The sequence below is a fragment of the Phaethon aethereus genome (assembly GCF_964289735.1).
Source record: "Phaethon aethereus genome assembly, chromosome: 2".
NCBI classification, from domain to species: domain Eukaryota; kingdom Metazoa; phylum Chordata; class Aves; order Phaethontiformes; family Phaethontidae; genus Phaethon; species Phaethon aethereus.
The window spans coordinates 132,741,053-132,753,510 of record NC_138582.1 but is presented as its reverse complement, the minus strand read 5'-3'; the positions used below and the strand labels follow the sequence as shown (position 1 = coordinate 132,753,510).

The following is a 12,458-nucleotide window of genomic DNA, read 5'->3' as shown; positions in this document are numbered from 1 at the left end:
ATCACGATGTCCATGTGACTATGTTAAGCCCAGGTTTTAACTCAACTAATGATACTGACAATAGCGATGAGGACATGATGGTACATAAGGGCTGAAATACTGGATGCAGACGTAAATTCTTACCTTCTGTTAAAAGGAAGGAACATTGCCAGTCTTACCTCTCGTAAGTACGGTGGCCAGTGTTGCCAAGAGTAAAATCCAGCAGGTCATAACTTCCTTTAAGCTACGATTAATCCGTTAGCTATAGCCCTATAGATTCCATACCCTGACATGGACACAAGGTCAGCAAGAACATTTGCATCGTATTTATGGAATGAAAACCTTTTCTCTAAAGACATATCCCAGCAGATTAGAGACCAGAGCTAAGCTGTGCTATTTACTCCCAGACAGACAGCAGCCCAACCACACAAAAGAAATCGGTATTACCTAGTTCACTGTTCAGGGGAAGAGGCAGAAGAGGAAACATCAGCTGCTTTAAAGAAATTTCAATGGCAATAAAATGTAAGAAGACAGGATTGATTTAATGCTTTCAGTCTGACTCCCAGATGAGGAATCAATTATCCTGCATCATTTAATCTCCTTAAGCAGGTCATGACACAAACTAGAAATTAGAAGGGTTTTACTGATATGAAGAACAGCTCTTAATGGTAGTTAGCATCAGTATCAAGAGTTTTTAGAGGAAAACATAACTGGGATTTGGGGAGCTCTGAAGAGTGTGCTACAATAGATTTCTGCAGTCAGATCCTAACATTTTAAAAGCGGGTTTGTTCATTGTTTACCTAATGGAGATGCAGAGCAGTTACAAGCTGAAAAAAACCCCAAGAAAAGGAAAAAAAACCCTCAACTATTCCTGTAGACAAACTCCAGCCCTCCATCAGGGACATGGCCTTCAGAAACCTTACACAAATTTACTTACCTGATATGTTTCAAACTATCATCTATCTTCATGGCAAATTTCTCAGCTAAACCAAACTCCTACTTTTTTTACATCATTCAAGAGAACAAAAATACCACACGGCCCCTAACCGGGTGCAACCCCTAGCTAAAACAGCCTGCTTTTAGAAGAGAACCTCCTAGAAGGAAGAAATATTATGCAGGAGGAGGCTCTGTCTGAATCCCCTCCAACCTGGGAGAGCCGATAGTGAAGGTCCTTGACCCTGTAACACATATATAGCTTCTTACGGAGCTTTTCAATTACATTTCATGTGTGAAACTGTTGACATAATCAAGCACAAGCATGAAAACACAAGCAGGATAGCTAAAGGAAGACCCTTATTTTGTCAGAGTTGTTTTTCCTATATACCAGGAGAAAACTAGGGCACATAATGTAAGCATTATGATTAACTTTCAAGAGAAGCTAAAATTATCCAGGATTATACAAATACAAGCAGGTTTTGTTGTTATTTCCCGTTACCAAAAACAATTCAGTGTTGAAGATACATGAAGGGTTTTGGCGTAGTGGGTTTTGGGGTTTTTTGTGGTTTTTTCCGTGTCTTTTGCAAGAGGTCTATGATGAGGCTGATGTATTTTTAAGCAGCAGTGAAATGCAACAAACCTATCTGAATATTTTTTAATGGACCTCGGGAGTGTGAATTTAAACTTTGTCATAAGAGTAAAAATCCATATAGAAACTGGCTGAAGCAGCAATGTCTAGTCAAAATCAGATTAGGAACCAGCCTTACTAATTTGCAGTACCTACATTAGTGGCTGCCAATGTTCTTTCTGCCAAGTAAGCAGATGCCAAAGGATGTAGGAAACAGTCTTTTCCACTTCTCACATTGCTCTGTGTACTTCCACTCTCACCATATTTCCCCTAGCTTTGCTCCTTTTCCCTGGAATGCCCCAAAGCAATGAGCTCTCCCCATCCTGCTGATACTCACCTGCCATTTGAAACTGGGATTTCTGGATCAAGGGATAGACCACCTCATATCTAACAGCAGAAACGATGGGATGTAGGGAGCAAGTATGACAAAGACGATTGTAATTTAAAGGCTGACCTGTACCACCTAGTTTTACACTGAAGTAGTCAGGAAACACACTATGGATCATTTTAATTCTAAATGTCATGAAGAAGAAATTATGCTAGTAGTTTGTTCAATATGTACTTAACACTGCAATTTTATTAGTCACATACAGTACTCACCAAAACACCTCTATACTGGTGATGTTGCTGGCAGCACAAGGTCATGAGGTACTGAAAAGCAAAGATTTAAGACCCACTAAGGCGATTCCTTCATTTTCAACCCTGTTGGTTGTTGGTTGATCTCAAAGAAGAAAGCTTTAAAAAACCTTTCAGACTATAAGCACAATTCCTGAAGCTTTGCCAAAAAGCTTTTTTGTGTCACTGCATTGCATATCAAAAATTTTCAAATAAAGCGAGCTCTGAAGGCTGCTTCTGTACCTACAGAAGGCAGCAACTCCCACTGTAATTACTGGGTAGTGGCTCTGAATGACAGGCTGCCATTTTAAAAACCATCAGTATGTATTTTCCTATATAACCACAAAACAACAAGAAATACATGAAGGTGGCTGTAAGCTGCAGGAGGAGGGTGCTCTGTTTTGAGCCCTCTCTACTTTTTGAAGTGCTGTGTTTTACAAACACGCAGTGAGGGTTTCTTTCTTCAGGGGAAATACACCTTGCACTTCACACACAATCCAGCCAAAATGTTGCCGAGTGCCACTGAAGTTCCAATATTCCTTCTCCCCTCAGAGGACAGGCAGCTGCCTGCCCCTGCTCTCCTGCAGGTAGCTAGCTGGCTCCTGCTGGCACTGCAGCAGTATGTCCTGTGGCTTAACAAGCAGAGGCAACTGAGGTTAAGACAGGCAGTGCTATTTCTACCCAAGAAATCCCTTCATCTTCACAAAAGGACTTTAACAATACCAAACGGTAAATAAAGTTGAAGTGGCTTCTTGAATCTGCTGCTGATTCTGCATTTTTGAAAAATTTTTTACTTCCATTTCAGAAATATAACAGCTAACCAGGAAAAGCAGTAAGAACAAAAACCATCCACTCATCTGGCACAAACCTACACACAACGCACCAAATTAAGCATCTTGGTCCTGCAGCTTTAACACTCTGCTGGCATTAACAAATTAAGTACAATAAATGTTCACTGAAATTTATTTTTATGAAATGCTTTAAAAGAAAAAAAACTAAGTAGAAGATAATGCATATGTACATTCCCCAGCATTCCCTGACTACCAACTCATTTATTACAAAGGAGGCAAGATTGCTTTATGGGCCAACTTCATATCCTATTAGCCCTCCTCAGCCTAGGCTGTGATAATTGCCTAGGCTCCCCATATAGTCAATGAAGAGAGACAGATACCTCAGTTTGATAAGGCACCTATCCCGATACAACATGAACAATATACATGTCATGAGTTACCTTCAAGTGCCTAGCGCTCTGGTGACTGTAGAAGAAATCAAGACTCCCAGCACAGAACAAATAGACAACCTTGAGAGCTGAAGTCAGGCAAGCTGAATTTTCCCCAAGTGATGAGTAAAAAGTAATTGATATGCAAAATCATGACCAGTAAGAAGAGCTAAATAGGGAATTGTTCATTATTTCCTCAAAATACAAGAGTCAGGACAGGCTATAAGCCGAAAAACAAAAGGAAATGTTTTCCTACATTATTCTACTGTGAAACTCACTGCCACAGAACATTATGGAAGCAAAAGTATAAATGGGTTCAAAAAAATTAGTTAGCATCATTGAGGAAAAAGACCTAAAGGTTCCTGAAACCAAAACATGTGGCCACAATTCCATATCACATAGGCCATCAGCTACAGAATGCCAGATGCTGGAAGAAAAAAACCCCACCACTGTGTACCTTCACTTAACCTTTTTTCCCCCCAAACAGTCACTGTTGGCAGCAATCTGTAATGTCCATATGCAGCTGAACTCTGTTTAATAAAGCAATCTTCTAAGACTTACTTGCAACACTAGGTGGCAGGGAAAACAACTAGCTCATCTACAGCATTGAGAACCTTGAACATAGAGTCTCACTTGGCAATAGTGAGGGATTAGTGCAATGCAGCAACCTCAATTTCATACAATTGGATTTGCTTTGTGTCCCTACATAGCCTCCAGTGACATTTTTCAAGTAAAATACTGTGTTCAGAGCCCTATATGCTAATAGTGCCAGAATACAGGTTAATTCCTTCCCTAAGATACCCTGCCCTTTCATTAAAGGACCCAGGAACAATTGGTAAATGTTTCCTCCTCTCCGGAAACAGTTCAAACAAACACAAAAGAGAGTTGAAATCCTCATGGTCTCCACCTCTGTGAAGGCACAGCACCATAACATTTACCTCATGTCCCTTTTTCTAAACAAGTCACTTTATTTAAAATTCACATCACTTGTAAAAATAGTGCAAGGGGTCAACGATGAAAAGTTCCGCAACTCGGGCAGTAGCAAAGCAGGCAGGCCAATGCAAATTCTTCTTCAGGCTATACTGATCCTTCTGTCAGTATGCTCGTTCCCTTCTGCAAATTGGAAAAACTTCATTCAGACCTGTAACATTGTGCTCAAGATCTCCCTCAAAAGTTGAGGGGAAGAAAGCTATGATCTTTCTTCATGAATGCAAGCTCTGAGTTTCAAAACAAACATGTGCGTGTATATGTAAAGGGTACCACCTCTGCACTGCAGCATAAATTGCTCTTTTCCAAATTACAGACATTTCCTAGGATGTTGCTGACATTAAAAGTGAAAGTCTGGCATTTAACTCCTACTTTGTTCATATAATTTAAAGACAAACGCAGGTAATTATTGGCAAGGTTGGTAACACTCTCCCTTTAGAAGAGCAAAATCAGCACAGAACAGTCATTCTTCTCATTCAGCTTTGTATCAGTTTCTCAGCTGTATGAAGAGATGCTGATGCTTTCTAGCACATCTTTCAAAAGTCCACAGGAAAAAAGCAAGGTCAGCATACTTCTTTTCAAGCAGTGACACACAAGAAGGAAGGTCAAGTAAATAAGCCACAGACTAGAAGTTATACATAAGATCACTTTCAGTGACTCCTTTAACACAAAAACAAGTCACAGAAAGGCACTGACCTGTATTTTGATTTTCACAATGTTTGATAACCAGAAAGTTTGTTTCATTTCTGAAAAATAAGTTAATATAAAATTCAAAAAAACACTGATGTGCAAGTCTTTGCTGCATAAAAAGAGGTACATTTTCATACTTTAAAATAGTTTAACACACTTGTACATAATGAACGGGAATTCTTATATAAACAAAGAGTGTTTCTTAGCCAACAGCAGCTGTCAACTCCAAAACACAAAATTAAGGGAACCAGTCTAAGTCACTGCCATTTGCGTCAAAAAAATTATGCCACCTTTTTCTACAGCTCATCATGCTTGTACGTAAATTCCCTTGCAGATATAAACCCATCACTGTCTTCATCTTCTTTATCAAATATGTCTTCAACTAAAGCATCATGCTGGGTGTCATTTACCACTGCTCCATGCTTTTCAAATTCTTTCTTCAAGTAAATTTTCACCTATTAGAAAAAAGGCAAGAGATAATGTTTTTAAGCTTATGAATGAATTGATTACTGTAGCATATGACAAAGATTCAAGGTAACTTTTAAACAGACTGCTGGAACAGTTATTTACACTAAGCTAGTTACTAATGGTGAGCAGTGTTTTGAACATCAGATTATTTTTACTGAGTTTATTGAGATGCCAAGTGTTCTAAATTGCAGAGCCTTCTACAAGAGTATCAATACCAACATACTCACCTGTTAAACAGATACCACTTGTTTAACAAGAACTGTAACAGTGGACCGTTAACAGCAAGATAAATGGGCCGTGTTTCAGGTCTGTTTTATTCACTTCATATTCTGGTATCTTTTAAGGTCATTGCTTACATTTCTAATACACAGGCACTGGACACACTGACACTGTCTGTCTGATGCACAGTACAACAGATTAGTCTTTTGGGACTAGTAAACTGTACCAGCCCCGGATAAAAAAAGAACACAGTGGTTTATCGTAACTTCTCACGGATGACTTTTGCACATCAGAAAAGCAGAAGACTGAAAATAACAGGCAAACAGAAGGTGAATAATGCTGAACACATGTCCTTCAGACAGTGAATGCTATGTAACAGGACTGCCCTGCAGCAGAAGAATTTCTAATTCCAGTTTTGTTAGTAAATCAGCAACTAACTCTAAAAAGCACTGAAGCCTGGTTTTATTTAAGATGTTTTACTTTATCCAAGTCTCCCATAAGCATGGGGCACACACTCTTGAACCCCAAGTCCAGCAGGTCCGCTGGGATCCAAGGCTCAGCGTGGTTTAGCATAGATGTGCATCCTTGGCTTAGTTTTACTGAAAAAATCTACTATTAAGATGTCAGAAAGTATGTGAGCTGAAGCCATGCAAGAAAGGCAAAGCACAGAATAAGTAGCTTAATTGTTCAGCCAGGAATAGTAGTTGAAGAGCATTCAGCAGCAAAGATACCAACACAAAGAGGCATAAAACTCCAAAGGTCAAAAAAGCAGAGTACTGCAAGGCAGCAACATTGAAAGTCATCTCCAAGGAAGAACAGAGACTCACCCTTCCCTAAATGACTAATGAGCACCTGGCTAGCAGTAACTTTTTGGATGTCTTACGATTCATGATGAGCATATCCATGCTAACAACTCATTAGTCCTACTTACCTGTCCAGTGCACCGCCCAAAAAATAACTGCCTTAAACACTCTTAAATACGTGTATTCTGCTTTCAGAGTTGCTCTGTGCACAGTAGTAGCTAAAATACAACTTGTGTTTCAATACTTCCCTAACTGGATGAAGTTAAGCTTATCCTTCCCTTTCCACTATCTCATCCTGTTAGCTTTGCTCACAACAAGGGTAACCCACTCACCTCTTGCTTGGACAGTTTCCAGTCATCGTTAAGATCCATCTCTTGGAATGACTCATGAGACCTTGGTCCATTCCTAATTTCTAGAAGATCAATGTTGAAAATCAGTGTGCTCTCAGGTGGAATTTTTCCTGCTCAAAATGGTAAACATGGAGAAAAGTTACAAACAACTACAACATTCAGTGCCATACAAAAGCCATATGCATCAGAGCAATGCTCCAGTAATCCTACTTTCAAAGCATCCAGCAACCTGAACTAACAGGGATAAGTATCTGTAACAGTGATAAGTGCAACTATTTCAGAATGTAGCCTGGACCCTAAGCAGCCCTTACAGCACAACTTTAGATGCAACTAGTTTTGTTAGTGTCTAGTACATGTTGATGTGAGCTCATATCCAGCAATCATCACCACAGGTTTGAGACAACGTTCTTGAGTCTTTTTCATGGACAGAGCCAGACAAAATGCGAGTAGAAAACAGTGAAGGAGACTGTACAGCCAGCCAGGTGGCCACTACCACAACATACAGCCAAGACCAACAGACAGGGTAGCAAGACGGTAGAGTTCAGTCTTCCTGATACACCATAACTCTGCCAGTCTCCAAATTCAACTACAGGTGTGTGATATGCCGTCACACTGATGGCTAAAGCTACTGTCAAAGACCTTTTAGCACTCCACTCCTTATATAGACAGAGGTTGAATAGGACCAAATAGATTTCTATATTGGACATCAGCACCCCCCAAAAAAAAAATATTCCTATGCCTTAAGAAGATAAGGAAAAAACCTAATCCACATCTACTATTTTGGAGCTATGGTGTTAGCTGCAGCAACAAATGGGCTTGTAGATTACTGGCATGAATCAATGTGCAGAAACTTCTGGAAATACAGGGCAGAGTGGCCTGCTTCGAGTTTGGAACATAGGTAATTTTTCTGAGTGTTACAGAAAAAGGCATCTGACTCATCATTCAAGTCAGACAGCAAGCAAAGCACCAGGTGGGAGGCTAGTGAAATTATGTGTGTTCACAGGAAAGCATGAAGAATGTGGAATAATTCTGTCTTCAAGGGCATAATTTGAAACCAGCAACATAATTATGTTCAAATACTTCAAAATTTTCCTAAAGCAAGTAATTTCTTACAACAGCTAGCAGTGTTTACTTGTTCAACCCTGCACTAAATACAGAGGTGAGGCTTGCAAGTCTTTGAAGAACAACTGTAGTGCTTTACATACTAATCAAGGCAATTAGCCCTGTGATGACTACGTGAGCATGGCAGCATTTAATATTTTTTTGTGGAAGAATTTACAGTTGTGCCCTGCATACAGTTGACTGACCACAAGTTTCCTGTTCTCTGCTAGAAACAGGATTACTTCTAATACTATGTCTTGAACCCCAAACCTCTAGTAAAAGAGGTTTTAAAAGGATACTTTAAAGAAAGGAGGATATGGAGTATGCTGTACGTATGGAGTACTACTTAGCATGGAGTAATACTTAGCCTATGCTCAGCCCTACTTGTCAGAAGATACAGATGTGCAAACACTCCTCATTCCTAAAACAGTCTCAGAGTAATGGGAGAGGACAGCAGTAGCATTTTATGTTCCTTTTTTTTATTTTATGTTCCAAGAGATTTCTCCTTTCTGCTTTGAAGCCTTGCATTACCTTAGGTCATTTGTGATAACTGTTGTCATGACAAAATATTCTAATAGTTGCTCAAAAAAAGTTAACTAAAACAGACCCCATAAAGCAGAAAGAGTAACCTTCCTGCATCTTTCAAACTGTCACTCATTTAACTGCAAACTGCACATCTGGACCTCCCACTAAAATAGGAATCTGGAAATGTTTGAAAGGAAAAACCCACAACACCGTCAGTAGTAGACAGGCTGAAAAAACACTCAAACAATACTTTATCTGACAGTACATCATTCAATAAGTTTTCAGCAGATGCCAGCACAACTGCCCACGTACCTGTGTATCTCACTGTGGATAACAGGGACCACTGCCCAAACTGAAAATAGCTAGAAGAGGGAAAGAATTAAGTGTCCCTGTATGGAGAAATAAACAGTGACTTTTCACTGTATCAACTAAGAACTGGTTGGGCAGCAGTACAGGGAGATTCTTCAAGTTCTAAAAGAAACCTGCAAACAAGAATGAGGCTTGCACATGCACATTCACGAATTATTACCACAAACACAGATGCATCTGCCAAAAAGCCAACTGTAACCCAAGCAACCACTTCTAGCTTGTCTGTGAAAAGAAACTAAAAAAAAAAGCAGAGCACAGCACTAACAGAAAAGACACTCAGAGCATATAGCACAGCAGCTACCATCCATTCCTAGTTTTCTTCCTGCATTTACCACATAACCACTTAATGGTTATTTCTGAAAAAAACAGATTTGTGGGAAAGAGCACCCGACTCCATCAATTTTTCTTATTTAACGAAATCAGCCTGGAAAGCTTCCTAACCTCTTAGGCCACGAAGAACAGTAAAATACAGAAAAACAATTACAGTAAGGGACAGTCTTCAGGTGTTTTACCTTTCCCTTCTTTTCCATAAGCAAGGGCTGGTGGAATAGTTAGCTTCCGCTTCTCTCCCACACACATGTCCTTCAAACCTTTGTCCCAGCCTTTGATAGCTTCCCTTATGCCAAGTGTAAACCACATAGGTTGACCATTGTTATGCTTGTGACTGGAAAAGAACGCAATAAAACACTTAAGTCTTTAGACAGCAAGTTCCATAAAAGGCATGTGGAGCAGATGGAAGATGCTCACAGCACAGATATGTAAAAAAACACACCAGTAATTGGCACCTTGGCATTTCTTCAGTTAAAAACCTAGACTTTTAAAGTCTTTAAAGCTTGTCCCTTGCATGACAAGTTTCCTTAAGAAGTGGAAAGAAATAAAACCACATCTACCTGATGCGTTTATGACAACACTGGGCAACTTGGGTTCCCACCTTCACTGCCCTGATCACCTATTATCAACTTCGAAACTGATCAGACTAGAAAGGCATTTCTATTTAAAATCTACATTCAACACCATGCACATTCTTTGGTAAATTGCAAATCGAAAACCAGCTTGGTCATGATTACAATATACCTTATAACATGCTTAGAAGAATCAGTCACACCTCATCCAAAAAAGCCGTTAAGAAAAAAACCCCAAAACAACTACACAACAGAGAGTCTAGAAAAACAGAAGCATGCAAAACAATCAAGTTCAAAACAGGCAGACAAGCCCCTTTTCCAATTTAACTAAGTGCTACACCAGGGCTACTTTCACTCTACTGACAGACACAGAATTTTAAAAGCTCGCTTTACTAGTCATGCTGGAAAGGCGCTTAACAAGAAAAGAACACTCACAGAAGTTAGTCAGCAGCAAAAACTTAAGAGTGTCACTAGAACTCCTTTCAGAGAGGCAGGTTAACTACAAGAGAAAAATTAGTGAAATTTTAGTTTAAATCATCTACAAGAGCCTAAACATGCAAAACGTTGGTTTGGGTTTTTTTATATGTTCCACAAAAGTAGACTTCAGACATAGCCTACTTGAGCATTTTGCCGTCACCCACTATTAACATTTCATTCATGTTTTACAGGAAAAGCAACATTAGCAAGTCGTTGCAGGCTCTTACAGATTCCCTCGAATTTCTGGCTCTTCCTCCTACTTGTATTACTGTGGCTCTGCTATGTTGATTTGTCTGGTCGGGGGCAGGTGAAGAATACGCCATTTCAGTAATGAAAAGATGTCATTGTGCTGCCAGTAGTGCAAGGATATATGCAACTTTTTTTTTTCTTTTTTTTTTTTTTAGGTAGAGGCAGACTTCTCCCCTAGAAGTTTGCTTTAGACACCAGAGAGAAATTCGTGTGTAGCAGAAGAACAACTGAATCACTGAGATCATACACCAAAACCTGTGTCTAAATTGCAGAAGAGGATGCCTAACATCTCCATCTTTTAACAAATGCCCTACAGCTCTACTTTCTACAGACTAACCAGAAACAAAAGCTGAGTAAGATTTATTTTATAGCCTCGGTCTGGCAAATGGAAAGCAGATATGCTTTACTGTCGGTGTTAATCTTAAACAGCACTGAGTGCTTCCTAGCCTGTCGAAGTGTAAGGGCAACTCAAACTTTCCTCAAAATAGATGGCAGTGGAAAGGGTCCCACAGACAAGCTTGTGCAGAGTTATTTGTTTTAATTCAATGACAAATTAAACCTAGGCCATGCTATGAACATGCATGTATTGCTTTTGTTTCCTTGCACACGGGTGAACACAAGTTTTGTGCGTTTTGGGAAGGCGGAGTAATTGTAAAAATAAAATAAAGTCATCAACTCTCAACCAAACACTCACAGAGCTATTTCGCGTACGGACTGCGGGCACCTGTGAGGGGTCCTGATTCAGGAAAGCACTACCAGAACAGATCACCTACATTAAAATACATACACACACGCGTGTGTAGATAGATAGATAGATAGATATGCGCGTATGTGTGTTTTTCCCCGTGCAAGCTCCAAGGCGAGCCGCTCGGAGCAAGCTACTTACGTGGAGTGAAACATGGAGCCATCCCTCTCCAAGTAGCCCTCGTAGTGAACAAGCATCATGTCCCCCCACTTGGTCCTCCTGTGGCAGAGGAACGGCTTCTGCAGCACCTCTACCTTCACGTCAGCCGCGGGGATCAGTGCCGCTGCCGCCCAGCCCAGCGCCGCGCCCAGCAGGGCGGCCCGCAGCGCCGCCGCCATCGCCGCCCCACAGCCAGGGCCCCGCGGCAGCCACCTCACCGCCGCCAGGTCGCCATCCCGCACCCCCTCCCCTACAAGCCCCACGGCAGCGGCCAGGCCAGAGCCCCGTGCGCGGCGCCTCTCGCCCGCCCAGCAGACGTGGCAACAGCCCTCGCAGCTGGCAGCCCCCAGCTTCCGACGGACCGGGACCGGGGGCACGCCCCCTGATTGGTTCACCTCAGAAGGAGCCCAGAAGAAGCAGCCGGCCATTGGGGCTTGCCCCTGCCCGTCCCTCAGTTTGTCCAATCGAGCTCCGCGGAAGGGGCGCTGAGTGAAGGGAGTGGGCGGGCCTCGGCGCTCCAGGAAGCGAACGTTGGCAAGCGGGGTAGCCCGGCGGAGAGCTCACACAATAGAGCCGGCTCCTGCTGGCTGCCGATTGGGCGGTGCTCTCACCGAAGGCGCATTTCGATTGGCTGCGGAAGGCCACCTGCTTTGGGCGTTCTGCGCCTGCTCCACCCCCCTTTCTCCTGTCGATCACGTGGGTTGCTATTCCTAGAACTGGTTGCGCTTCCGTAGCGCTGCGGGTCGTACTTTGGGTGCGCAGCAGCGGCGCGTTCGGCGCTAGGAGCGTAGCGGCGGGGGCCGGGCTGGGCTGGGCTGGGCCGGGCCGGGCGGGGCGGCCGGGCGGGCGGGGCGGGCGGTGCCCGCCCTGGGTGCCGGCGGCGCGGCCGGGCGCGAGGGGTGGTGGTGGCGGCGGCGGCGGGCGGCGTTAACTCCGCCGTGGGGGCGGCCGCGCTGCATGGGGGCGGGGGCCGGGGCCGGGGCCGACCGCCATGGAGGGGGTGCTGTACAAGTGGACCAACTACCTGAGTGGTGAGT

General features: G+C 42.5%; 2 protein-coding genes across 2 annotated transcripts in view; one reads left to right on the top strand and one right to left on the bottom strand.

Moving 5' to 3' along the window:
• Positions 1-5,350: 5,350 nt before the first annotated feature.
• Positions 5,351-11,600, bottom strand: FKBP14 (FKBP prolyl isomerase 14; the record flags this gene model as incomplete). The annotated part of the gene is made up of 4 exons (XM_082014705.1): positions 5,351-5,509; positions 6,877-7,004; positions 9,402-9,553; positions 11,404-11,600. 4 exons carry the CDS (start codon positions 11,598-11,600, stop codon positions 5,351-5,353), a joined length of 636 nt encoding a protein of 211 aa, XP_081870831.1.
• Positions 11,601-12,412: 812 nt separating this feature from the next.
• PLEKHA8 (pleckstrin homology domain containing A8) overlaps positions 12,413-12,458 on the top strand; it is a gene marked incomplete at its 5' end in the record, with an annotated part of 28,360 nt that continues 28,314 nt past the window's right edge. The window contains one exon of the mRNA XM_081996911.1: positions 12,413-12,452. Coding sequence (XP_081853037.1) covers positions 12,413-12,452 — 40 coding nt within the window. The remainder of the gene's footprint in view (positions 12,453-12,458) is intronic.